Below are 21,431 nucleotides of genomic sequence, written 5' to 3'. Positions count from 1 at the left end.
GTATTATTAAGAGCTCTGGCACTTCCAAAATGGTTGTAGAGGCATCTGACAATTTAAAACATGTTTGCGAAGGCTTAACACACTTGTAGAGACCTCTGGCACCTTTTAGAAGGTTGTTAGTAGCATTAAAAACGCATTTTTATTCGATGTTTGGCTAATGAACTGATATAAGGGATGTGACACAAAACTCAGAAGTCGCTGAACGAAGACCAACTGTTAAGTATGAGATTATTAGGACCATCTTTGAAAGGCAATTTACTGGGAAAAAAACAATGATTTTTGTGCAAGTAGTTCAGCCTTTAAAGTGAATGCTGCCATTGTGTTTTTTAGAATTCAGATTTATTTCTGGAAAATAATGTACAATAACTCCATGTAATATATTATAGCAAAAAATTACTCTAGGTTGTTCCTACCGATACGTGCGATATATGCACATACCGATACTGATGTTTTGTCCGCGAATACAACATTTAACACGTACAAGAGAATATTATTTTTATCGATCCCATAAATCACGTTGTTGAAACTGACTAATCCGAATCAGACCCCGATTCTGACAGGCACAGATCCTCATCCAAAGTGGCCAAATCGTTTCGGTTCACTTTGGTAGCGGCGACAGGAGATGGCACGTTTGCGTGTCCGTTCTTTATTTTGACGTTATCAGGCGAATCGCTATCTGAGTCGCTATCGCTACTTGAGCTGGAGCTGCAGGACCCACATTCATTAATAATCTCCCAAATAACACCCATTCAAACTTACCTATCGCTCATAGTTCCTACTTGATTTTCATTGTCACTATGATCAGACAACGGAGATAGACTTTTGCCGTTAGTAGCGGGAGGAGGTGGAGCCGCCAATCGACTAGGGGGTGGCGCTGGATCGGTAAAATCATCCATTCCAATCATAGGAAGGCTGGCAAGTGTACTACTATTGGAATTATGCGACCTGAACAAAAATGTATCATGGTTTACACTGTTTAGTTTCTCAATGAAATTCACTCACTCATTGGATGCAGTAAACATTTCTCTAGATCTCCCAGGGCTTCTTTGATTATTAATACCCCCACTGGGCGAGGGATGGCTGGGACTGACTCTCAATGGTGAATGTTTGGGCATTAACTGGGTAATAGGCCGATCCGGACGGCGACTGCTTGTGGTGACGCGCGTTTTACTAGAAACACGATGCGCCACCACATTAGGTACAGGAGAAGTGCCCGACCGTTGTGCATTACTTCCACCATTTCCGCTTCTCTCATTGGCTGACCCTCTTTCTGCAAACCTCCCATCTTAACCAATTGCCTCAAAATTTAAACTATAGCTTACCTTGTGATAAAGCAGCCTTGTTAATTTCACTCCTGGTTTTTTTCACTTGAATATTACAGGCTAATTTCTCCAGAGTAATTTCGCCAGTTACCCGGTCAATGATCAAAACACACTCTTTAGTGTAAGGTCTTTGGGACCCTTTGAATACTGTTTGAGTTGTGCCAGCACCATCTACAAACATTGACATATTTCAGTAAAACATTTGTATTTTTATTCATTGTAATTTAATAAGGTCTTTTAAGCTAAATTGTGATTTGACTGTGACAGGTCAGGTGCTCAGTCATCACAGTCAAAACTTAACTACATGTGCAAAGTAAAAGTACAGTAGGTAGTTCGTGATTTCTCAAAAAAACAGCTTTTAGTTTGCTGCTTTTTCTTAACCAAAATCTACACTACTAAACAGTTTTTATAGCTTTTAACAGTAAAATTTGAGAAGGTTTTTACACCATTTGTTCTAAATTTAACTGAACATATTACAAACAGTATTAGACTAAATTTTTTGTTTTTTAGAGAACCACTATAGTGAGCAAAATTACCATCTCTAGTAGCTCAGAATGTGATGTGGTGTTAATTGTTAGAAACTACAAGTTTTTATGAGAATTGCTACAATAAATCTTGGAAATCATTAATGATTACTGAGATTAGAGATTACTTTAATTGGTACAAATATTATGTTAGACAAGTACTTTAAAATTATCACATACCTAAATGAGGAACTGTAACAGTTACTTGGTGATTGTCTCCTACATCGAGGGTGGCTTTCTTATTTGTATCCACAGATGCTGGCTTAAAATCATCTAAAATAAAATTGAACTCTTAACTGGCGCACATAAACTGCATGAACTTCTGGACAAAGTCCAATAAAATATGGGTTTTAAATGAAATTTCTTAAAATACTAGAAATCTAGGACAGTGTGTACTTACACCTGACTGTGTGAAAAGCTTTCGACTTTGGATTAGTAAAGCTCTGTCCTATTTTTAATACCCTTTCTTCAGTTCCTAACCGCAGTCGCTCTGCCATATTTTTGCCAATTATTGCATTCCTTTATGGTTTAGGGGCTGCAATGAAAGGGTTCTGTGATGTACTAGAAGCACTTAACCTTAAAAGTTGGTATTACCTTGCAGTTGCGATAAGCTTTGGGCAAATTCGATTTTTTCCACTCAAAAATCACTTACATCCTGCCAGCCATAGGAATTAAACTCATACAAATCAAAAAAATTTCAGAAATATTTTTGTGTCCCACTTTTTGACGTTTGGCGGACTGGTGAGTATTTGAACTACTCAGGGTCGTCGTTACCAAATTTTATTACAAGAATTGCACACTTTCTGAGCTAACGCTTCTAATTTCACTGCAGCACCAACAAAAAAGTGTAAAAAATACAGTTTTAAAACTTTTCAGTGTTTTTTGTTCGCTAGAACTGTTCAACTGCTAGATTCAACACTGACTGTAATCTGTGACACTGACAGTACTGACACAACACACTACACTACGCCTATGACTAAACTGAAATGATGTTACCGGTATTACAGTGATCTGTACATTATAAATTAAAAAATCCACACCATAGTATTTTTCTAAAAACCAATCTATGCTAAAAATTTTGCCAGTAAAAACTTGTCTTTAGCTAATTTTTGGTAACAACCCTTAAAAGACTGGAGCCCACAAAACCAAACAAAAAGTACAATTACAATGGGAGCATTGAACCACAATGGCGGCCCTAGAAGGGTGGGGATGAAGAAAAGGAAAATTTAAAGCAAAATGGCCGCCGTGTTATGGGAAAGTGTATTGTTCGACTTTCAGTGATGGTTTTTTAGATGATTTAAGCCCGAAAAATGGAAGAAACAAAAGTAATTTATCACATCGACGACGAGGAGACTCCCTACTTAGTGAAAATACCCATTTCGCCCGATAAAGTGACTCTAGCGGACTTTAAAAATGTGCTCAATAGACCTAATTATAAGTTTTTCTTCAAGTCAATGGACGACGATTTTGGGTGAGTATCTTGTTCTAGTTTTACGTTTAATCTAATGAGCTATTGATTAAAGTCCTTCCGTAATTACCCAGAACTAGTTTTCCTAAATTTGGAGGCAGTAGTCTGTGCAACAGAGTGCAATGTAAAAATGTAAACATCATGAGCATTCTTCTTGACAGTACACTGAGTAGAAATGTATACTTTTATCTGATATTTCAGGGCTATGCTTTTTAACTTTAGTTTCAGATTTTTGATGTTTTTCAAGTAGTTTGTTTAGTTTTCACTAAAGTGATATGAATATAATCTAGCCGACCTGTCTCTGATACTCACTAATCACTATTTCTCTTGCTGTTAATTTTGACATTTCACCCAGACCTTTTTGTATCCAAAATTGTAGTCATAAAAGGCTCAATAATCAATATTTTAGGGGTCATTTGATTTTTATTGAGTATTGAATAAGATCACATTGATTTTAAACCACCTGAATTTGTTCTGTTTAGGCATATTTTCTTTATTTACTTGTTTGTATTAAGAAAAGTTAAGACAAAAAGAGAACTGTTGCAAATCAAATGATTTAAGCAAAGATGGAACTAAATTTGTTAAGTGACATGTGTCAGTGGGTCAAAATGATGTCATTTAACAATTGGTCACATGACCACTTTATGTCAAATGAGGACACAGGTGATATGTATGTGTATTTTGGGTCACTAATTTCTATGTATAATTCTAAGTTTTTATACTTTTTTTTATAATAGGGGGTTTGCTTTTCCATCTGTTTACCTGTGTTGGCAAAGCTTAGGAAATACCCAAAAGGTAGAAAAACCTAGAAGAAGCTTAACTTTGGGCTTAACATTAGATTAGATTACTAAAGGTTTGCAGGATTATCACTTTATTTTATTTTCATTGCTAAATTTTGGTACCCATTAGTCTTAAAAATAGGTGTTTAATTGTCAACAATTTCTCTAAAATCCAAACTTTACAAATTAAATTTGTGTAATAAAAATTCTTCAAAAACACCTTTAACAAAAGAATTAAGAAATTAAATTATTAAAGATTTTTCAAAGTAATATAGTACTGTAGTGGTGTAAATCTGGCTTCTTTGTAAATTTATAATATAGAATGAATCCAAAGAAATTCCTTGATGCATATTACCAACTGACTGATTATAACACTACAATTCAGTAATCAGACATACCTATAGAAAAACTGACTAAAACTTGATTTATGTATTTACTTAATATTTGTGTTTCCCTAAAACAAAAAACAACCATAGTACCTATTCTTCTATTTTTTTTATTTAGTAAATTTGAACTAGGTATTATTATTATTGCAGAGTTGTCAAAGAAGAAATTGTTGAAGACACTGCCCATCTTCCATGTTTCAATGGCAGAGTAGTAAGTTGGGTAAGTAGCTGTTCTAGCATTCCAATAAATTTTGGAATAAAAAACTTTACCCCTTGTTTAACAATGTGCAAAAAAACTAAATTAAATTAAAGGCAAAACCTGATGTTGAAGGAAAGAATCAATAAACTTACTATATGCAATATTTTTATTTATCAGTGAATTTGGGTTTAGAATCTCCTTGGATAACCTGCTAGTAAGGTTATCAGGGTATGTAATTTAAATATTGGTTATTTACATTTCTATCTGTTGACATTGGCCCTGATGTACTTTAGCTTAGTGAGTATTATTAACAAATGCCACACAAAATTTTGTTCATTATAAGATTTCATAGATATAATTTCAAATCTTTTCTTAATTTTGAAATCTTATTAGTTTTATATAATGCAAGATTAGTTGCCTTAGCCTTACAGCAGGTAAAACTCATAGAAAGAAACTTTATTTGTCTACTTTGGGTAGCTTGTGTCTGCTGAAGGCTCAAATCAATCCGATGGGGGCTCACAATGCACGGACAGCGTATCTCATGTGGGTGAATCCCGTTTGCCTCCGCAAGCCGCCGAATCTGTTTGTACGGACACAGAGTCCATTATCAGTTCTAGACAGGGTAGAAGACACCATAAATACTCTTCCAGAATTAATGGTCATTTACCAAGGTAAGTTTGGAAACAAATTAAATAAAACTATGTATTTGTCGGTATTTAACCATAAGATAACATTATTTAGGGTGTATGAAACTGCTTCCATAGTGAGTTCAGACATAGAAACCACCAGTTTTCAGTCAGAAACGACCGGACGTCATACGGCTCTATCAGAATGTTCTAGCGTAAGCCGGTTGCACGTGGCCGGTCGTAAAAGGCCACAAAGACGGCGAAAGCAACGAATCCAAGTAAATATTTCAGTTTGCTCCATTCGAATGGAAAAGAGAGTCTTATTTTTCAGGCAATGTCTCGCACAAGTTCGTATTCCAGCATAACTGACTCTACCATGTCTTTGAACATAATCACTGTAACTTTGAATATGGACACTGTCAACTTTCTGGGCATATCAATAGTGGGACAGAGCAATAAGGGTGGGGACGGTGGGATTTACGTTGGGTCCATAATGAAAGGGTAGGGAGTTTGTCTTAGTCATTTTTTGTTTGGTAATATATTTGTGTGCGGTATTTAGGGGGGCGGTAGCTTTAGATGGCCGAATAGAACCTGGTGATATGATTTTACAAGTGAATGATGTTAATTTCGAAAACATGTCCAATGATGAGGCTGTTAAAGTGTTGAGAGAGGTAGTGCAAAAGCCTGGGTAAGAAGAGTTAACTAACAAGAAAGTAGACCAAACTGAAATTTTACTGATTTAGACCAATTAAACTTGTGGTGGCCAAATGTTGGGATCCAAATCCAAAGGGGTACTTTACAATCCCTAGAACTGAGCCAGTGCGGCCTATAGACCCTGGTAAATACGTTTTTTTATTCAGTGAAAAGGTTTTTACTAGTTTTTTTGTAAATGTAAGGTGCCTGGGTGGCTCACACGGCAGCAGTCCGTGGCGATCCAGTAGCCAGACCTCCAAGCAGCTCCACAGTTTCCAGCACTTCTATAGCGAGCACGATTCCAGCCAATGAACGTGAGTGTCTTCTCGGTTCCGGTAGGTATTATGCACCGCAGCTTCCAGTTTAGCACTTTTTGTTTTAACCTTTATGGCTTCTTTTTTCAATGGTAGTTAGATTTCAGTTACTTTACTGAAAGTGTTTTAGATTTAGCCGAACCGCTAACGATAAACTCGCCGATGTCGGAAATAGTGCAGGCGATGCAACGGCCCGACAGCGGCCTGGAGATTCGCGATCGAATGTGGCTGAAAATCACCATTCCCAATGCTTTCATTGGGACTGATATGATTGACTGGTTATTGGCACACGTGGAGGGTTTCCAGGAGAGGAGAGATGCGCGAAAGTACGCCTCTAATCTGTTGAAAGCCGGTTTTATTCGACACACCGTTAACAAGATAACATTTTCCGAACAGGTCAGTTTACAACGTCATTACAAAAATTTTTTAAATTGAGTTTGGCCGCTAAATGGCGTTAAAGTCAAACAAAATTTTTGGCTTTTTTGAGCCACCCTGAAGTTTCAGTGGAAATTTGTCGGTTTAAAGCTCGAATTCAGTTTTTTTTACCTTTTCCATCCATTACTTAACTAAATTTTCTTGCATTCCTACCATTTAGGCTAAAATAATGAGTTAGTTCTATTCAGTCATATATTGGTATTTTATGTTACAAATTCCATGTGCAACATCAATAAAACAATATTATTTGTATGAAAATTAAGTTGGTGGCAATAAGAGATGTTCCCAATGATAAGAAGATGCATTAGAAATCAATGGTCTAGACCAGAGGTTCCCAAATTAATTGGTCAATTAATTAATTGATTTTGTGCTGTGAGTGGAACAAAAGTATAGTTTACTTTTTGACATGTACTCACAGTTAGCAGCAGTTAACGAATTAATTCTTACTTACTTTATTCAGAAAACTCCCGTAGGAGTGGTAAAAATAAAAAGAAAAAAATTGTGTATTTTCTTGTGTTGTATTTATTCTATTAATAAAAATAAAAACATAACGTAACTTTTACATCTGCAATGGCAAACACAAAATAGTCATCAAGTTTAATGGGAGGGATGTACTTGATGGATTGAAAGCAAATTATCAATGTTTGGCTTCAGTTTTGTTAGGACTAACCGCAAATCTCCCCGTTCTGTGATATTCAGTCTGCTTCTTTTTTTTGTTAAAAGGTTTGTAACGACACTAAAACTTTTTTCGACTAGATATGACGAGGGAAACGCCACCAAAAGCTTTCTCGCAATTCCCCACGGTCCAGGATATTTTTCGGGTATCCTGCAGCCAAAATGTTTGATACCCTCTTTTAAATTTCACCTTCAGCTCCTCATTAGTGCTAAGATCGAGTAGCTCCTCTTGTAATATCACATTCCCCACTTCAGTTTCATCAAATGGATTTATGATCCATGGTGGTATTTCCATAGCCAAAATATCTTCAAATCTGATTTTAAAGTCATCATGCAGCGCAATTAAATGTTGGACCTATGTCTGAATATTCTCATCAAGGCATTCTACCTGTGACAAATTTGAAAACTGGGAAAATTCTCGCCGACTAATATTTTGCCTCATAAATTTCAATTTTCCAAGAAAAGCTGAAATTACACTCTTGGTTTTTATTAAATTGAGGTTGTCCCCTTGTCAACAAACTAACTTGTGGAACAAATCTGTCAAATATGCGATGTCTGGTTTTAAATTGATCAGTTTCTTTTTTAAATCGTGATCTTCTAAAACTGATTCAAAAAGTGCGTAAAATCTTGTTAAACATGCACCTTTCGCAACCAGTTGGGCAAATAAACGCGTATTCAATGCATTGCTTTTTATTTTGTTAATTGCATTAATCACAAATTAAAGCGATTGATGCAATCTATCACTCAAATTTTTAGCTACTAGGTGTTGTCGGTGGATGACACAGTGAATTGCAGTTACTTCTTGTAAGATAACTTACAAACCCACGATATTGCCTGACCATGGCAGGAGTCTGTTGCCACCGACATAACGTTTGTGATTGGAATCGACTTTTCTTAAAAAAAATCACTCAGGACATTAATTATTGATTCACCTTTAGTGTCCGTCTTCAAAGTTTTTGCAAATAGTAGCTTTTCGTGAATTTCTTCGTTCATAACAAATCGAACATATGTCAATAATAATGCTTCATTACCAGGTAAAGTTGACTCGTCCAGTTGAATAGAAAAATGAGTTTTTTGTAGATAAGTACACAAGAAACGTTCAATATCAGAGCTCATTTCATCAATACGTCTTTGTACAGTGTTGTTACTCAAAGGAATTCTTTTGAGTATGTCAAATGAAGATTTGTGCAGAACAGTTTTTAAAACCTCTTCAACAGCGGGTAAAATTAACTGTTCTCCAATGGTGTGTGGTTTTCCAGATTTTGCTATAAGTAATGAGATATTGTAAGATGCCCGCAAGTCATCATCGTTACTTTCAGACGTTGAAGCGAACATACTCTGGAGGGTTGATTTCTTTTCATATTTTTCCTTCAATGTTTGAAAATGTTTCAAATCTCTACCTATTTTATCAGGATGACACCTTCTTAGATGATCTTCGAGCTTCGATGGTTTCATAGAGTCATTGCTCAAAACTTTGTTGCATAAAAGGCATATGGGCACTCGCTTGTCTGTTTTTGATGGAAGGAAACCAAATTTTAAATAATCGACACTGTACTGTCGACATTTTTTCTTAGATTCAGCCATGTTTCGTATCAGTTTACCTGTAAATAAAAAAAAATATGTAAAGACAAGTAGAATTTATGAAAATAGTAACTGATCCCGACAAACTGTACAAAATCAAGTACCTACTTAACCTACCTAAAAATTGTAAAATAAATGAACAATCCATAAAATTTAAATTATAACAAATAGGCAAAGAACTTACTTTTCTCGACACCGGCAAACACTAACATCAATTCAACTCCAGAAACAAATGAGTAACGTTTATCTTCGTTATTCGTACTTATATTGGTGAAGAATCAAACAAGTTCATGCGAGATTGCAAGCACACACAAGTCGTATTTCGTTCCCTTGCACGCCTGAGCAAGCGTTGCGGACCGCCACCTACAAATTGTGAACCCCCATGTTTTTGTTACGCTAACGTAGACCCCCTTTGGGTCTGCCGTGGACCCTTGGGGTTCCACCTGGACCACTTTGGTAACCTCTGAATTAGGCGGACTGACAGATGTCACTTTGTTTGTCACCATCTTTCTCTGGTCCATTGAATTCTCATGGTTTTCTCTTCCTTTCATTGATTTCCTATATTTTTTTCATTACCACACGATGTTGTTGACGTCAAACTTTGTTTTTAGTGGCTTCTGGCAATTTTAAAACCTTGGAAGATTTAAGGTACTTGTTGAAGCTTTTGGCAATGTTTGGAAGGTTTTCAGTAGCATTTAACGGCTTCTGGCAATTTTCCCAGCTGGCTAAAGTCTCTTTGTTGGAGGAACTTCTCTCACAATTTACTTGATTTGATAATTTGAACAATTTTTCAGTGTTACTACATATTTGGCGATCTGTGCTCCGCCATGAGCAACCTGAAACTGCAAGGCGACACAGACAGTGTCGGTCCTCTGCCCAACGTGACCAACTACATGCCCTACAGCGGCACCTACAACCCGTTGGAGTACATGCCGATGCCCTTCTACAGCGAAAACACAGTGTACGGGTACAATAAGGAGGAAAGCGTGCTCAGCGGAAGCGGTAAGTTCGATGTGCTTCTGTAGACCATATGTAGTAACTACTCTGGACTTTATTTCGTGTTGTATAGCGTCGCAATTTATTTATTTTTATTAAATTAGGTTTTTGTTGCCATATGTTTCAGAATACGGAAATTGTGATTTTCTAACCTTTAGGGATTTATTAATAATAATTAGGTGTTGCATTTGGCATGTCATTGTAATTTATCCGCTTGTCGTATCTAGTTTATCCCGGTATGGTGAAATCCTTCCTATCATTTTAAACGTAAAATCAGTGGTAAACGTAGTTAAAAAAATCCATAAGTGCTACACAAAGCGACCTTTACAAACCGAAAAACACAATAGTAGAAAAATTAGGTATGTAGATCAAAGTCACGACGATAAATCAGAATAGGTAACTCTGTTTGTTTCAGATGTCCTTCTCATACAATCGTCTTAAAGCGAGAGATTCGGGATGGGCGTTATCTAACCGTTTAACTACAACATGTAGTATAGTACTGAACTGGTGATTAAAATGGTTCCTATAACACACAACTTGTGCGCACCAGAAATAGCAATTACCATAATACTCGCAACTGTTACTGTTTGTTTCTTTAATTAATTTAAAAGTTAAGTTGAGATATGTTTAGGCCGAATCGGTTACTAAAGTTCGGCTATAAGTAGTAAAGTTCCTCTCCAGTAAATTGACCTACACTAAACCTAAAAAGACTCGCTTGTAGTGCCATTGTTTATTTTATTTTTTTAAATTACTATTATGTTAAATGTCTCCTTTAGTTTTTAGGTTTTGTTAAGTTGATTTTGCATGCATTTCACTTATTTTCTTTTTTTTGCCAACGGTTGTAAATAAAACTTTGTTCTGTATGGTTGTTTTTGTTTTAGTTCCTTTTTTTGTGCATTTTGTGTTACAAAGCTTATTAGTAAGGTTAATTGTTTATTTGTGTACTCTTGTTCTTATTTTTTTACATATTTCTATCTGTTCCAGACTGTTTTATTGTGAAATATCATCCTGTGTAATTTTGTTGTACTTTTGCATTGTTATGAGCCTTGATTAATTAGCTTATTGCTGATGTACAAAATCTTGTCTGAACTGTATTATGATTCCCACACCAGCAATAAGCCAATACATCAGGTTTTATAATTGTGTAAACCGTATCAATTTTTTTTCTTCAAAATATCGTTTGGTTGACGTAACGAGCAGTTTAGATTTCAATTCTCAAAAAGTCTCTCTTCTCGCTTTCCTCTAAGTTTAAAATCCACCACTTTTCATGGCTATTTTTAGGCCAAGTCTACATGTGCAGCATTAGCGTACATACAAAATAGTGGATGATTGGTCAAAACAAGCAGCTTTCAGCTTGCTGCTTTTTCTTGACCAATCCCAAACCACGAATAGATGCTGCACATGAGGACTTCTTTTGCATCTGTTACAGTGAAGACAGTCAATCGTAACAAAGGCAAAATTAACAAATTTTTAGTGTCGATCTGCTACAACTAGACATGCATAACAAATGTCAATAAGATTTCATTGGGAAGGACAACTATGACAAAGCATCAGTACATAATATGTATGCAGGTGATTTTCCCCTGCTGTGTAGTCAAATTTCCATTTAAACTGACAAAGAAATAGAGATAGATAGCAGACATTCATGTTTTGTGGGGAACACTATTTTGCATTGCAATATTGAATTACTATTTATATAAACATACGTCACAATCCTGAGTGAAGAAAACTTTTATTTGATCTTATAGGGGGCAGTTCAAACGGCTCTGATCCCTTGAAAGATAACGGAGCGGGACATAGCAGCGCTAGCGACTCGGATCTGACGTCGTTGGGCCCGAGATCGGGACAACCGAATCACGGAGGCGGCACTAGCGGCAACGGAAACGGCAGCAGCAACGGCTCGGAACGAAGCAGCGGCACCCAAGTGGCGGCCGGGGGCGGCACTAAAGATATAGCCGGTAGTAGACAGTCTTTTAAAATCGCTATGGGCAACCCGTGTGAGATGTTTGTCGATGTGATGTAGTTCAGGTTTTAGTTGTTGCCGTTAGTAGTTTTTGAGGTCCGGAGGCGGTTCAGCTGGTTGATAATTGACTGGACTGTCTCTGTTGATTGCTTTTGCTTTAAATTTTGTTTTGCAGAAGTATTCACAAATTAAAAATAGCTTTAAATATGTTTTTTTTTTTTAAATAATGCATGACGAGCAGGATAACCAAAATTTGGTCTTTTTATCAAGATGTGTGAATTTATTTAAAATTATATAATCGACATTTTATTTCATCGATTTCTTCTAATAAGGACAGCTCCACCGTTATACTATTAAATTGCAATATTTTAAATTAAAAGACAAAAACTTTACGCCAAATCCGTTTTAAAAAGTAAATTGTGCATAGACTTTTACGTCACTAAATTTTGAATGATAGTTCAAAGTTATATAGAATTTGCTCTACTATAAAGTTCCAAAGCAAACAGGGAGTTATACAGCGCGTTCCTGCACCAAGAACTGTCATGTTTAAATATTTTATCGTATCATTGAAGATTAAAACGATTTTATATGAAATCTTTATTAATAATTATCAACATCATAAATGTACTAATTCCTTCATAAAACGACTTTTCATGAATATTCAAAAGAATGTTTTGACAGTTTTCACATACTCCACTGCCTTTGGAGTCCACGATCATATTTATGTCTTCTGAAGGCTGATTAATCATCCGATTCCCTAGGGCTTAATCCACTGCCGGAGACATCGCCGATTTGAATTTTGCGAACAATGGAAACTTTCTTGGACACACTTTCTTCTAGATACCCTCTAGCAACCTTTGTTGATTCCCATCCACCAAGTTCTTGTAAATCCAATATATCCCCTCCAGCATTAACAAGAAAATTTGCCGAAGATCTTCTAACGCAGTGACCAGTATACATATTAGGATTTTTAAGTGAAAGATACTCAGCTATTTTTTTAGGTAGTTTAGCGAAGAAATTAATGCCGCAGGGCTGTACTGTACATTTTCCTTTTCTATATGATAAAAACAATCTTCGGTGAGTAACGTAGCCTGGCCTTAACATTGCATACTTTTTAAATAAAAGCACAGGATTGACTTGCCCTCAGATACTATCGCGAACGTACGTTTCTTGTGGGTTTTGGAGTCGGGAATAGTAACAATCAACTTGTCCTCTAAAACGTCAACATCTTCCGTGGTCATCTTGATTAATTGGTTAGGCAGGCTCCTTCAATTCCAATTAGAAAGGCCACTTTAACATCAAAAACTCCTTGTCTGGAGCAGAACGTACAAATTCGTTGATTTGTTCTCTTGTAAATACCTTTGATTTTTTTGCTCTATATCAGACGTCTTTCTTCTTGATAAAACGCATTAAAGCGCCGTATTTGTCGATTTCCACTCTTTCCTTCAATTCTAAGGTCGCTCGAAACATGGAATATTTTGGCCATAAGGACGAAGCAGAATATTCTGCAGCGAGTTTTGCAAAATATGCTAGCAACACCGTTTCTTCTGCACCTCGAACTTGTACTTGGTTTTGCCACACAAAAACTGTTCATATTCTTCCTCATACTGGACTTTCAATTTTTCCGGAAGCAAGTTCAACTTTATAGTGTTGGCTACAACCAATATATTATCAGGAATATCTAAATTTTGCATGATTTTAATGCGGATAACAAAAATTAAATGACATACAATTTGGTTGATTTTGTTTTCGCATCGCCGTTGCCAATGATACGATAAAGCTTTGAATGTAACTCGATTATTAGCGATGTAACACCGTTTCGGACATGTCCACGACTATTATAAATCGCATAATAATCCAGTTACATTAATAGCTATAAAAATAGGTTATGCAGGTTTTTGTACACTTCTTGAATACGTCAGGATGGTACGTTTTAATTAGAATGCACTGTATCATAACGATTATGATAATTAGTAATTTTTGGTCCTTGCAAATTCAAAACTCCAAAAGTGCAATTCATAAGTTCTACTTATCAAAACAAAAATGTTGGTTTAACCAAGCTTTAAGAGATAAATTCTTAAAATCAACAAAAATTGTAATTTGTATATATCGTTTTGTAAGTTATATCTTTGATTGCTTTACCCTTATATAGACGAAAATATACCGTAAGATTTTTAGTAAGAGAACTGTGCATGGAGCATGTATATTAATAAATCATATTATTGAAGCTTTATATTTTTTTTGCATATTTTAGTTTAGCCGTAACATATTTACAGAGCGTCACACACACATTTTTATGACTTGCGTTTGTTATAACCATGTAACGGTTAAATTTTGTGTTTGTTTTTTTTGTGATTAATTTGGGTTTTTCCTAATTTTGTTCGTCACTAATTTGAATTTTTATTGCAGTTTTAAGTTACCTCTAAGCGCAATTTTCCCCTTTGACACTATATTTGCTTGTTTTCAAGGTAAGTGCTGTAGTACTTTGATTTTTTTGGTTCCTTAAACACAGTCTCATTGTCAAAGGATAGTGCATGTTTTGGTTGCTTTTAGTGATTGTCAGTCAAAATGGCATCACTAATTGCATCCATTTATTTTGCTATACACCTAATGCACATAGTACCTTATTTGTAGATCAGATGGGACTCGTGAGCTACCAGTTTACTCAAACGTAAGAAGGAACTGTAGCGGATTGAAATAAGCGAAGTCACGAAGATCGATTCAAGTATACCATAAAAAGAAAAAAAAAACATTTTTTAGAAAACACTTTTATATTGGCTTTATAGGGTGTATATTATTTTAAACACGTTATATGTACAGGTTCGCTAATGTAGGCGACATACCGATCATAGGGTAGCAATTCTTTATTACTATAAATTATTAATATTAATAGTGTCATTGATTCTACATTGTTTTTTTTTTCAAGTTTGGTTGGACTATATTTCGACAAAAGGCTTTAAAACGGTTTTAAGGGTTTTTTGATACTACCACTGCCAATCATAAAATCTAGGTGCTTCTTTTTAAAGTTTTCCCTAAATTAACTCGTTAGCTTTATTATTAGACGCGTATACAGGGGGAATAGTTAGCTATCCTGTATATGTGGCACATTAGCTTATAATTCTTATTTTGTGATAGTTCAGTTGCAATTTTCTTCAGACTACTTAGCTAGAGCCGTACTGTATATATTTATGTCTTTTAGGTCAGGTTTTTCACTAGTTGATAAACCATGTTTCCCTTCTACTAAGATGGACGCAAGTATTATTTAAAGCATTTATTAGAGCATGTTAACTAAAGGTAGAGATACAAATTAATGCTAAGAACAGGGTATATTTTTATTTCGATTGCAGCAACCGTGCAAATTTGTTGACAATTTTTGGGAGTGTGTTTACGCATCGATTGAATATAGACACCCCCTAAGAAATTTGAATAATAATTTCCCTTGAAACACTCGGCCTGGTCGTTAAAATGAATCCAGAGCTAGTCGTCAGCGTAATTATTATATTATAATGTTTCGTGGAAAATACAGGGAATCAATGTAACCAAAAATAATATGTTGTGTGACTGAAATAATTTTTATGTTAAATTATACAGAAAGTACTCAAAATATAAGTTAAAACGTCCGAATTTTGTTTTTTTTTTCCCTGTGGTCACAATTTCACAATTGCCTCGTCGTAACTGGGAATGCTGTCAATTTCAAAAACAGTGATGGCAACACTGCTTTGACTAGGTCCGGGCATGTGCAAAGCCTCATCGTAGGTGGGTGGAGACGCTTCAACTTTAGTGTGATCCAAATTCTGGATAAGGTCAGTTTGATTCGTCAAGCCTATAATTTTTTATTAATAATGTTTTTTTGAAAACATTTGCAACTAACGGCTACGATAGTTGAGAATCAATGCTTCCAACAAACGATCCACTCCTCCAGCAGTACGCGAAGGTAAAACTTCATTGCCTCTATTGCGTAAATCAACCCTCCTGTTTTGCCGGTTTTTTTCCAGTTTTTTACAGTACCAACATAACAAATAGCAAGCCAGTACCACCCCAAACACGAAAATCCTATCCACCGAATTTTGTAAGATTGCTTCGATTGTAACTCTACCTACCAGAAACCCCAAGTCTCGTAGTACCTGGCAGTACGAAGGGGGCAGCACCCATTATCATTTTCACAACACACCTCGTTTTCGTCACAGATGTACGTTTTCAATGTTGTCACGTTGCCTTTGGATTTGTACACGGCACAGGATTTTATTTCCATTATATGTTTTTTGTATAATGAGGCCGAGATTGTTGCACATCCTGGGATTGTCTAAAAAAGTCCATTGTGACGTTTAGCTTAGGTTGACAATGGACATTAATCAAAATAGTTGACCTATATGACGTCATTTTGACAGTTACGTCTGTAAATAACAACAGTGGCAACTTTACAAGTTGTTCAATGATGTCAATTGGTATAGGGATGTAGTATTTTATATGCCCTTTCGAATAGTGAATGGATTATTAAAGAATAAATTCAAACGAAGATTAATATTTCTATATTTTTAACAATACAAAAACTTTTAGACTTATAACCAGTCTAAATTACAAAAGAAACTTGTATGTACAAGTGTAAATTATATACAATCACTATATCGTAACGTCCAAAAGATTTATGTTTACAGTCTGCTGTTCTCAGTGTCAGTGCGTTTGTTATTCCTCACTAGTGACGTAATAGTGGGTAAGGCATGTTCATCGCGAGTGGTAAACATTGAATTGTCTACTCCAGTTAATTCTTTTGCAGGTTGTGAAGCTGCTTCTGGACTACCCGGCATTAGAAATACGGTAAACAAGAACATGATTGAGCCTGTAAATTGCACCGTTTAGTATGTCACTATTGCGTGATAGAGATTTATTACTTATTAGGTAAAAGGCCACATAAAATATGTATAGACTCTCCCTGTAGCCTATGGATTTGGATACGGGCTCCACTGCAATAGGAAGATTTCCCCCGATATTGTTCATGACGAACAGAAAAATGCCTACAGTCGTGGAGCGCACGTGCAACGGTACAATTTCCACTAAAATGGCGAACAAAATCCCAAACCACATTTCAGCTGTAAAATCAAATTTCCAGTTTTTTTCACGATGAAAGAGAAATACTAAATAACCGACCGAAAAAATAGGAGAACCCTAAACTGACCATAGCACCAACTGGTTCGCAGTAGACGCTGCCAAAAGCGAAGGGGGTGGCGATGATTTGGCTTAATGCCAGAATGATCACTCTTGATCTGACACCCATTTTGGCTACAAACTTGTCCGATACTACTCCACCTGCTACCACTCCAATACTACCAATCACAATGGTCACAGCAAACAACCACCAACCTAAAACGTTTTCCTACTGGTTAATCAAAATGGCTGTGACATCAGCTACCAACCTAAATCATAATCAGGAAAATACAGTTGATAATACAAATCGCAGTTGTAGGCAAAACACATTCCTCCGCAGTGTCTTACGGAGGCGGCGAGGCACAACATTATGATTCTTGGTTCTTTCATTACGGTCCTTACGCAAATTAGATCTTGGGTCATTTTAAACGCACCATTGAAAAGCAAATATTTACCAGATGGTGACTTTTTTTGCGTCGGGGTTTGATTGGGCCGCATCCTCGCCAATCGATTGACGTTCTGGTTCTTTCAGCGTAAAGTAAGTCAAAAACGCAAAAATCAGGGCTATAATACCAGCGGCGTAGTAACAAACGCGCCAGCCTAAACCCCAAGCGTTCAGTGGTGGCACATACCTTCCAACTGGAAACGCGATACCTAAAAAAAAGCTTGTTGAAAACTCTCCAGTACTATATCAACTCAGTTCATTGTTTTAACTATTGTAATTGACAGATGACTGTTACAAATTCTTCTGTCAAACTTCCAGAAAAACAAAATGGCGTATGGCGTTTAACAAAAGTGTTTTACCGTAACCACCGTAGATGCCCCAATTGAAAACGGACATCACCAAAGCTCGTTTCTCTTCAGGAAATATATCGGACAGTATCCCGGTGCTCAGGGGGTTGCAAGCCGACTCTCCCGCCGCCATTACCATTCTGAGCACCACCAGGTGCCAGTACTCTTTGACGCTGCCGCTCAGAATAATGGCCACCGAGAACACGACAGTCGCAACGGCCAACATTCGCACCCTATTGTAAGTTAATACAAAAATTAGCAATTTATCCACTTGCCAATGGAAAACAGCAAGTTATGGCTGCATTCGTTTTGCCGCTCCATCTGGAGCGAATGTGACGTCACGATGACGCAATTTTCAAAATTATAATTTAACCAACTGTCAAATTACGTCATTGTGAAGTTTCATTAGTCATCTAACCAAATGTCAGATGACGTCGTAAAAACGTACGCTCTGCTAGGGCACGTGGACAGGGTCGTACTCATAATTATTTAATAAATGTCTTTAAATTATTCTTGCGGAACAAAACATTCTGAAATAAATCGCGTTCCTGCGTTAATCAGCTGTAAATTTTTGAACCGCATTCAGCTTGAATTAAATCGATGAAACGAAGCGAATGTAACGCAATTTGACAGTTGATTACAAAAGAATCAATCGTTCGTATTGTTATTCACGTGCGTCTTATAGGTCTGTTAGTAGAGGCAATTTCAAACTGGTTTCCAACTAAAAAATCGGAAATTGTTGGCTTTTATTGGTTGAATGCTCACGTGACATTGACATTTTAAGGGTAATGGCCAATAGCTGGACATATTTCTCTGATTATTAGTTGGAGATTCGTTCTGCGAACACACCTTATAATTTGCTGTTTTTATCCGGAACAAGACTGATTTTAGCAACTTTCCGTATACTAACCTGTTGAATTTATCTGCCAGGAAACCCATAACGACTCCGACGACCGTGAACACGGCAATAAAGCTGGGCCCCGCCAGTATTTGATAGTCCAGCCCTAAACCGTTGTAGGTCCACTCGCAATATGGTTCCCCGTCAATATTCAGGGACGTACAAGTGTCAGAATTGTTCGCGTCAGAACAAACCACCGGTAAGTCGCTTAAATACAGTTCGCTATTATTGAGTTGACAAGTGATGTCTCCTGGAAAAATGTCTTCAGTAGTAGCTATGTTTACATGTAAATAAGTCTTACCGTAATGTAAGTCGGTAGCAATGGCTTTGCTAGTAACTCCAATCAGGTAATGTCCCAATTCACCCAGGACGTAACCTATGGACACTATGGCCAAAACGTAGGTGGGGTACAAAAAGGCCAATTTTTTACGTAGTTCCAACATCATAATTTTTGCTGTTATAATAGAGAAAAAGTCACATCATGAAACGAACAAACCTCATCAGAACTGTCAAATGACGCCACATCCGGCAAACTCTGACACATGACAAATGTGTATGAAGTAACTTTGTCGGTATATTAGGTCTGTTCGCAGAGAGAATCTCCAACTAGTAATCAGAGAAATAGACACATCCATTGGCCACAAGTTAGAAAACGTCATAGTCACGTGAGCTTTCAAACAATGAGACTTGACATTTACTGTTTCTGAGTTGGAAACCAGTCAGGGATTGCCTCTGCGAACAGACCTATTAATAGGACACCCTGTACATGACCGCCAAATGTATTTTTCCTGTCATTTTTCACGCAAAAACTTAGGATAATATTAAGGCTGACATTCTCGCACATGTTTTTCCATTCACATTCAGTCATTAAAATCTACACAGTCATTGCTCTGTTACACCTATATATGCATTATTTTTTCTGCTTTTGCTAATTATAGCGTAACTTATAAAGCGATTAATGTATTTTCCGCTTTTAACCAAAATCATTTGCGGTTAGATTTTTTACCGGGTACTGGCACTTCTTTAAATGAGACATTGGAAATTCTCACATATCAAATAAGAACTGTTAAATAATCTGCATTGTTGTGCTTTGATTGATTGATTACGTGATTGGCGAACATTAATCCGGTAATAATAATTGAGTAAGTCAAGTTCACGATCGTTTACATAAAATTAATTTACTTTCGATAGTCAACCAAATTTGTTTAATCTAGCACCTAATTAATGTAATTCAGTTGTATTACTTTTATATTTTATCAAAGCGGATATTAAATTAGAAGTGAGTGGTCATTAAATGACCTGTTGACATTGAAATCTACTCTACATGCTATTATGTAGATTTGTAAAGTTATGAAGAGTTATTTTATTGCATGCTGAAGCAAAATCTTGCATATTATTATGCCTACACCAGTCAGAGTAATTTAGTACAATATTCAGAAAAACTGAAAGTTTAAATGTATGCAGAGATGCGGTTATTGTAGAATATAATTAAAAACTAGTTTTTTTCGATAGTTTCAAAGGCGGAAAATGACTGTAAAAAATTATTTTTAGTCCTGTCCAGATATGGTTTAATGTTGCGTTACTTAACTGGATAATCCCAAAGGAAAATGCATGCTAGATCAAAAAATGTCCAATCTTATTGATTAGTAAATTATTGAAAACTGGGCTTCTGTTATCTACCTTAACCTATCAAAGATCTAACTTTAAATAAATCGTTTTTATATGATATTGTTAGAGATAAAAAGTGGGACCAAAAAACTGATTGTAGGCTGTTTTTTGCTGTGTTGACATTTAATGACACAAAAGACTTACCTATATACAGAGTGAAAGTTAAATAATCTGTTATTTTTCCAACTGGAAAGTACTAAAATCAATAAGTTTTAAAATTTGTAAGACAAACACACTCTGTGCAGCAAAGTTTTAACAATTTTTATTTTTTGTAGTAGGCGAAAAAATGTTACAATTTTTGATATTTATACAGAGTGCAACCAGCACTTATTATTTTAACTTTGAATGTTAAAGCTACTAAAATAACCATAAGACAAAAAAAAAACAACTTACCTTAATTTTTTTCCTTCTTTATTTTTTAAATGTGTCACTGAATTTTGCCAAAACAAAATGCAAGGAACCCACCCTGAAATCACCCGGAAACCGCCAAAAAAAAGCGCGTCTCTCGTGTCTACTTCAGAACGAAAACGGGTTCCCGGCACCATTTACCAAGAACCAGAACTCAATTATTAGATCTTGGATTTTGTTCGGGCAGGTCGGCCTGTCCCCCCACCCCACAATTGAAAAAAGGAATACCGGGTGAACCTTGAAAAATTGGCCGATTGTTAAATATTACTATTGTTCTACAAAATGCGTTTTTTTAAGCGATTGGACTATATCCACTGTCAAGGAAATAGGTCGAAAGTTGCTCTAAGAAAATGGTTCATTTTTTGGTACTACGGGTACCGCTAATGATCTGTAGATAATAAAACAATGTGATGAGTGATTTTCAAGGAAAGGAAACACGGTAGTAATTTGAACAGAAAATATTTAATATGACGATAAGTACCATCTTAATTTACTTAATTGCATTACAACGTCTTGGTTGCATTAATTAAATTCAGGGTCGTGATAATTTACCAGGAAATTG

General features: G+C 36.1%; 5 protein-coding genes across 14 annotated transcripts; 1 reads left to right on the top strand and 4 right to left on the bottom strand.

The window, feature by feature from the left end:
* Nucleotides 1-317: 317 nt before the first annotated feature.
* Eaf (ELL-associated factor) lies at nt 318-2,787 on the bottom strand. Its single transcript, XM_081976395.1, has 7 exons — nt 2,441-2,787; nt 2,247-2,381; nt 2,027-2,119; nt 1,323-1,493; nt 1,003-1,270; nt 760-945; nt 318-705 (listed from the first exon to the last, which is right to left on the bottom strand). Exons 2-7 carry the CDS (start codon nt 2,341-2,343, stop codon nt 531-533), a joined length of 990 nt encoding a protein of 329 aa, XP_081832521.1. The 5' UTR covers nt 2,344-2,381; nt 2,441-2,787; the 3' UTR covers nt 318-530.
* A 101-nt stretch (nt 2,788-2,888) lies between these two features.
* Nucleotides 2,889-15,581, top strand: dsh (Segment polarity protein dishevelled). Of its 8 annotated transcripts, none has more exons than XM_081976375.1 (13): nt 2,890-3,317; nt 4,630-4,699; nt 5,156-5,349; nt 5,420-5,582; nt 5,636-5,805; nt 5,864-5,992; nt 6,048-6,142; nt 6,201-6,332; nt 6,442-6,707; nt 9,797-10,004; nt 11,747-11,956; nt 14,371-14,429; nt 14,601-15,581. In XM_081976375.1, exons 1-12 carry the CDS (start codon nt 3,157-3,159, stop codon nt 14,385-14,387), a joined length of 1,815 nt encoding a protein of 604 aa, XP_081832501.1. In that variant the 5' UTR covers nt 2,890-3,156; the 3' UTR covers nt 14,388-14,429; nt 14,601-15,581. The 8 variants fall into 8 exon arrangements, 7 of the variants coding, with proteins under 7 accessions (XP_081832498.1, XP_081832501.1, XP_081832497.1 ...); XM_081976374.1 differs by having other exon boundaries at nt 2,891-3,317; nt 14,596-15,581; XR_014177760.1 differs by lacking the exons at nt 14,371-14,429; nt 14,601-15,581 and adding an exon at nt 12,426-14,194 and having other exon boundaries at nt 11,747-12,363.
* On the bottom strand, nt 7,483-9,322 carry LOC145725881 (protein FAM200B-like). Its single transcript, XM_081974797.1, has 4 exons — nt 9,187-9,322; nt 8,822-9,022; nt 8,453-8,686; nt 7,483-7,727 (listed from the first exon to the last, which is right to left on the bottom strand). Exons 1-4 carry the CDS (start codon nt 9,212-9,214, stop codon nt 7,483-7,485), a joined length of 708 nt encoding a protein of 235 aa, XP_081830923.1. The 5' UTR covers nt 9,215-9,322.
* LOC145727033 (uncharacterized) lies at nt 15,515-16,306 on the bottom strand. Of its 3 annotated transcripts, none has more exons than XM_081976417.1 (3): nt 16,062-16,306; nt 15,839-16,014; nt 15,515-15,784 (listed from the first exon to the last, which is right to left on the bottom strand). In XM_081976417.1, exons 1-3 carry the CDS (start codon nt 16,211-16,213, stop codon nt 15,609-15,611), a joined length of 504 nt encoding a protein of 167 aa, XP_081832543.1. In that variant the 5' UTR covers nt 16,214-16,306; the 3' UTR covers nt 15,515-15,608. The 3 variants fall into 3 exon arrangements, with proteins under 3 accessions (XP_081832543.1, XP_081832544.1, XP_081832542.1); XM_081976418.1 differs by having other exon boundaries at nt 15,833-16,014; nt 16,086-16,304; XM_081976416.1 differs by having other exon boundaries at nt 15,833-16,014; nt 16,062-16,299.
* A 167-nt stretch (nt 16,307-16,473) lies between these two features.
* On the bottom strand, nt 16,474-21,030 carry LOC145727007 (putative sulfoacetate transporter SauU). Its single transcript, XM_081976382.1, has 9 exons — nt 20,855-21,030; nt 19,095-19,247; nt 18,806-19,043; nt 17,908-18,128; nt 17,559-17,757; nt 17,373-17,500; nt 17,107-17,319; nt 16,851-17,048; nt 16,474-16,798 (listed from the first exon to the last, which is right to left on the bottom strand). The coding sequence occupies exons 2-9, from the start codon at nt 19,237-19,239 to the stop codon at nt 16,611-16,613; spliced, it is 1,530 nt and encodes a 509-aa protein (XP_081832508.1). The 5' UTR covers nt 19,240-19,247; nt 20,855-21,030; the 3' UTR covers nt 16,474-16,610.
* Nucleotides 21,031-21,431: the final 401 nt, after the last annotated feature.

Source organism: Ips typographus, linkage group LG3, assembly GCF_016097725.1.
Source record: "Ips typographus isolate SLU linkage group LG3, UJ_Ityp_2.0, whole genome shotgun sequence".
NCBI lineage: Eukaryota > Metazoa > Arthropoda > Insecta > Coleoptera > Curculionidae > Ips > Ips typographus.
The sequence above is the reverse complement of the archived record's forward strand: the minus strand, read 5'-3'. Positions and strand labels throughout refer to the sequence as shown.

Bases quoted from the DNA above. Each gene is read 5' to 3' on its own strand.
- LOC145725881 (XM_081974797.1), bottom strand. From the start codon at position 9,214: ATGTTAGTGTTTGCCGGTGTCGAGAAAA. The intron at 9,023-9,186 runs GTAAGTTCTTTG...TTTTATTTACAG, and splicing joins GTTTGCCGGTGTCGAGAAAA to GTAAACTGATACGAAACATG. The intron at 8,687-8,821 runs GTAGAGATTTGA...CATTACTTATAG, and splicing joins GTGTCATCCTGATAAAATAG to CAAAATCTGGAAAACCACAC.
- Eaf (XM_081976395.1), bottom strand. From the start codon at position 2,343: ATGGCAGAGCGACTGCGGTTAGGAACTGAAGAAAGGGTATTAAAAATA. The intron at 1,494-2,026 runs GTATGTGATAAT...CAATGTTTGTAG, and splicing joins TGTTACAGTTCCTCATTTAG to ATGGTGCTGGCACAACTCAA. The intron at 946-1,002 runs GTGAGTGAATTT...ATTTTTGTTCAG, and splicing joins ATGTTTACTGCATCCAATGA to GTCGCATAATTCCAATAGTA.
- dsh (XM_081976370.1), top strand. From the start codon at position 3,157: ATGGAAGAAACAAAAGTAATTTATCACATCGACGACGAGGAGACTCCC. The intron at 5,350-5,419 runs GTAAGTTTGGAA...AACATTATTTAG, and splicing joins ATTAATGGTCATTTACCAAG to GGTGTATGAAACTGCTTCCA. The intron at 6,333-6,441 runs GTAGGTATTATG...AAAGTGTTTTAG, and splicing joins TGAGTGTCTTCTCGGTTCCG to ATTTAGCCGAACCGCTAACG.
- LOC145727033 (XM_081976416.1), bottom strand. From the start codon at position 16,213: ATGGAAATAAAATCCTGTGCCGTGTACAAATCCAAAGGCAACGTGACA. The intron at 16,015-16,061 runs GTAGGTAGAGTT...TTCGGTGGATAG, and splicing joins TACGAGACTTGGGGTTTCTG to GATTTTCGTGTTTGGGGTGG. The intron at 15,785-15,832 runs GTTAGTTGCAAA...AAAAAATTATAG, and splicing joins GATTCTCAACTATCGTAGCC to GCTTGACGAATCAAACTGAC.
- LOC145727007 (XM_081976382.1), bottom strand. From the start codon at position 19,239: ATGATGTTGGAACTACGTAAAAAATTGGCCTTTTTGTACCCCACCTAC. The intron at 17,501-17,558 runs GTAAATATTTGC...AATTTGCGTAAG, and splicing joins GCAAAAAAAGTCACCATCTG to GACCGTAATGAAAGAACCAA. The intron at 17,049-17,106 runs GTCGGTTATTTA...TTGATTTTACAG, and splicing joins AGGGTTCTCCTATTTTTTCG to CTGAAATGTGGTTTGGGATT.